At 63.7% G+C, this 1,209-nt stretch overlaps 1 protein-coding gene across 1 annotated transcript; it reads right to left on the reverse strand.

Annotated features, from left to right (window-relative positions):
- Window positions 1-6: 6 nt before the first annotated feature.
- GRINA (glutamate ionotropic receptor NMDA type subunit associated protein 1) lies at window positions 7-1,176 on the reverse strand. Its single transcript, XM_029958042.1, has 3 exons — window positions 1,040-1,176; window positions 631-774; window positions 7-417 (listed from the first exon to the last, which is right to left on the reverse strand). Exons 1-3 carry the CDS (start codon window positions 1,139-1,141, stop codon window positions 268-270), a joined length of 396 nt encoding a protein of 131 aa, XP_029813902.1. The 5' UTR covers window positions 1,142-1,176; the 3' UTR covers window positions 7-267.
- Between the last annotated feature and the right edge of the window lie 33 nt (window positions 1,177-1,209).

Here is a 1,209-nt window from a genome sequence, read left to right on the forward strand (position 1 = left end):
GGGGGGCAGGACAGGACGGAGGGGGCTTCAAAGTGCTTCCAGTCCACGTTCAATGCAACGAGGCAGGGGGGAATCATATTCACAGCAGGGGAGAGCGGGGAACTGGGGGGGCGTGGTGAGAACCCCCGTACCAGCGAGCCCCGTGGGGCAGGAACTGGGGCCACGCAGAACCACCGGGGGGGCACGATGAGAACAGCAACAAAACCGGCTACAGGGAGGGGGGGCTCGAACCCGGGGGGCTGCACGGGGCAGCAGGGCCGGGGGGAGCTACTCCTTGGCCCTGCCGATGATGGCGAGGATGTAGAGGAAGATGTTGATGATGTCAGTGTAGAGGTTGAGCGCGGCGAAGATGTACTCCTCGGGGCTCAGCGCCAGCTGCTTGTTCCCCAGGATCAGCTGCGTGTCCACCGCCAGGAACTGTGGAAAAGGGGGTGTCAGAGGGAGCCCGGGGCTGGGAGGCACCAGCAGCCCCCCAGTTCCCCCCCCAAACCAGCCAGGCACCCCCTGAGCACATCCTGTACCCCCTGTCCCCACACCTGCACTCATATCCTGAGTCCCCACCAAACCAGAGTGCCCAGGGGTCCTGGTGGCACTGCCCCCCCAGAATGGGGGCTCCTGCCCCCGACTCACACAGGTGAAGAGCAGGGCCCCCAGCGAGGCGTAGATGATGTCCACGATGCGGTTCCGGATGAAGATGCAGAGAATGGAGAAGAGGATGAGCACGACGAGGCAGATGATGAGGACGCCCCGGCATGAGGTGAAGTCATACTTGGTCTGTGGGGAGAGGGGATCAGCAGAGAGGTCAGACCCCAGTTTGGAGCCCTCAGACCCTGCAGGAAGCTGAGTGGGGGTCATACACCCCATTCAGAGCCCCTCAAGAGCCAGCAGGGAGTTGATGGGGGGTTGTACTCTCCACTGGGAGCCCCCAGCTGGGAGCCAGGAGGGTCATACCCACAGTCTGGAGCCCCCCAGCCAGGAACCACGGGGGTTACAACCCCAATTTAGAGCCCCCCCAGCCAGGGGCAGCCCTGGCACTGACCTGCAGGGAGAAGATCACGACGGTGAAGCAGACGACCACGGTGATGCCGACGGCCATGATGACGGCGTCAGTGTCGTAGAAGCTGGCGATCATCCCCACCATGTAGGACAGGCTGACCGTCAGGATGGACTAGGGGCAAGGGGGAACCTGTCAGGCTGGTCAGCACCCCC

Source organism: Manacus vitellinus, unplaced genomic scaffold (assembly GCF_001715985.3).
Source record: "Manacus vitellinus isolate BGI_N305 unplaced genomic scaffold, ASM171598v3 scaffold_139_pilon, whole genome shotgun sequence".
Taxonomy (NCBI): Eukaryota; Metazoa; Chordata; class Aves; order Passeriformes; family Pipridae; genus Manacus; species Manacus vitellinus.

Excerpts from the sequence above, each read along its gene's own strand:
- GRINA (XM_029958042.1), bottom strand. The coding sequence starts at position 1,141 with ATGGTGGGGATGATCGCCAGCTTCTACGACACTGACGCCGTCATCATG. Across the intron at positions 775-1,039 it reads TCGTGATCTTCTCCCTGCAG|ACCAAGTATGACTTCACCTC; the intron begins GTCAGTGCCAGG and ends CTCTCCCCACAG. Across the intron at positions 418-630 it reads GGGCCCTGCTCTTCACCTGT|TTCCTGGCGGTGGACACGCA; the intron begins GTGAGTCGGGGG and ends CCTTTTCCACAG.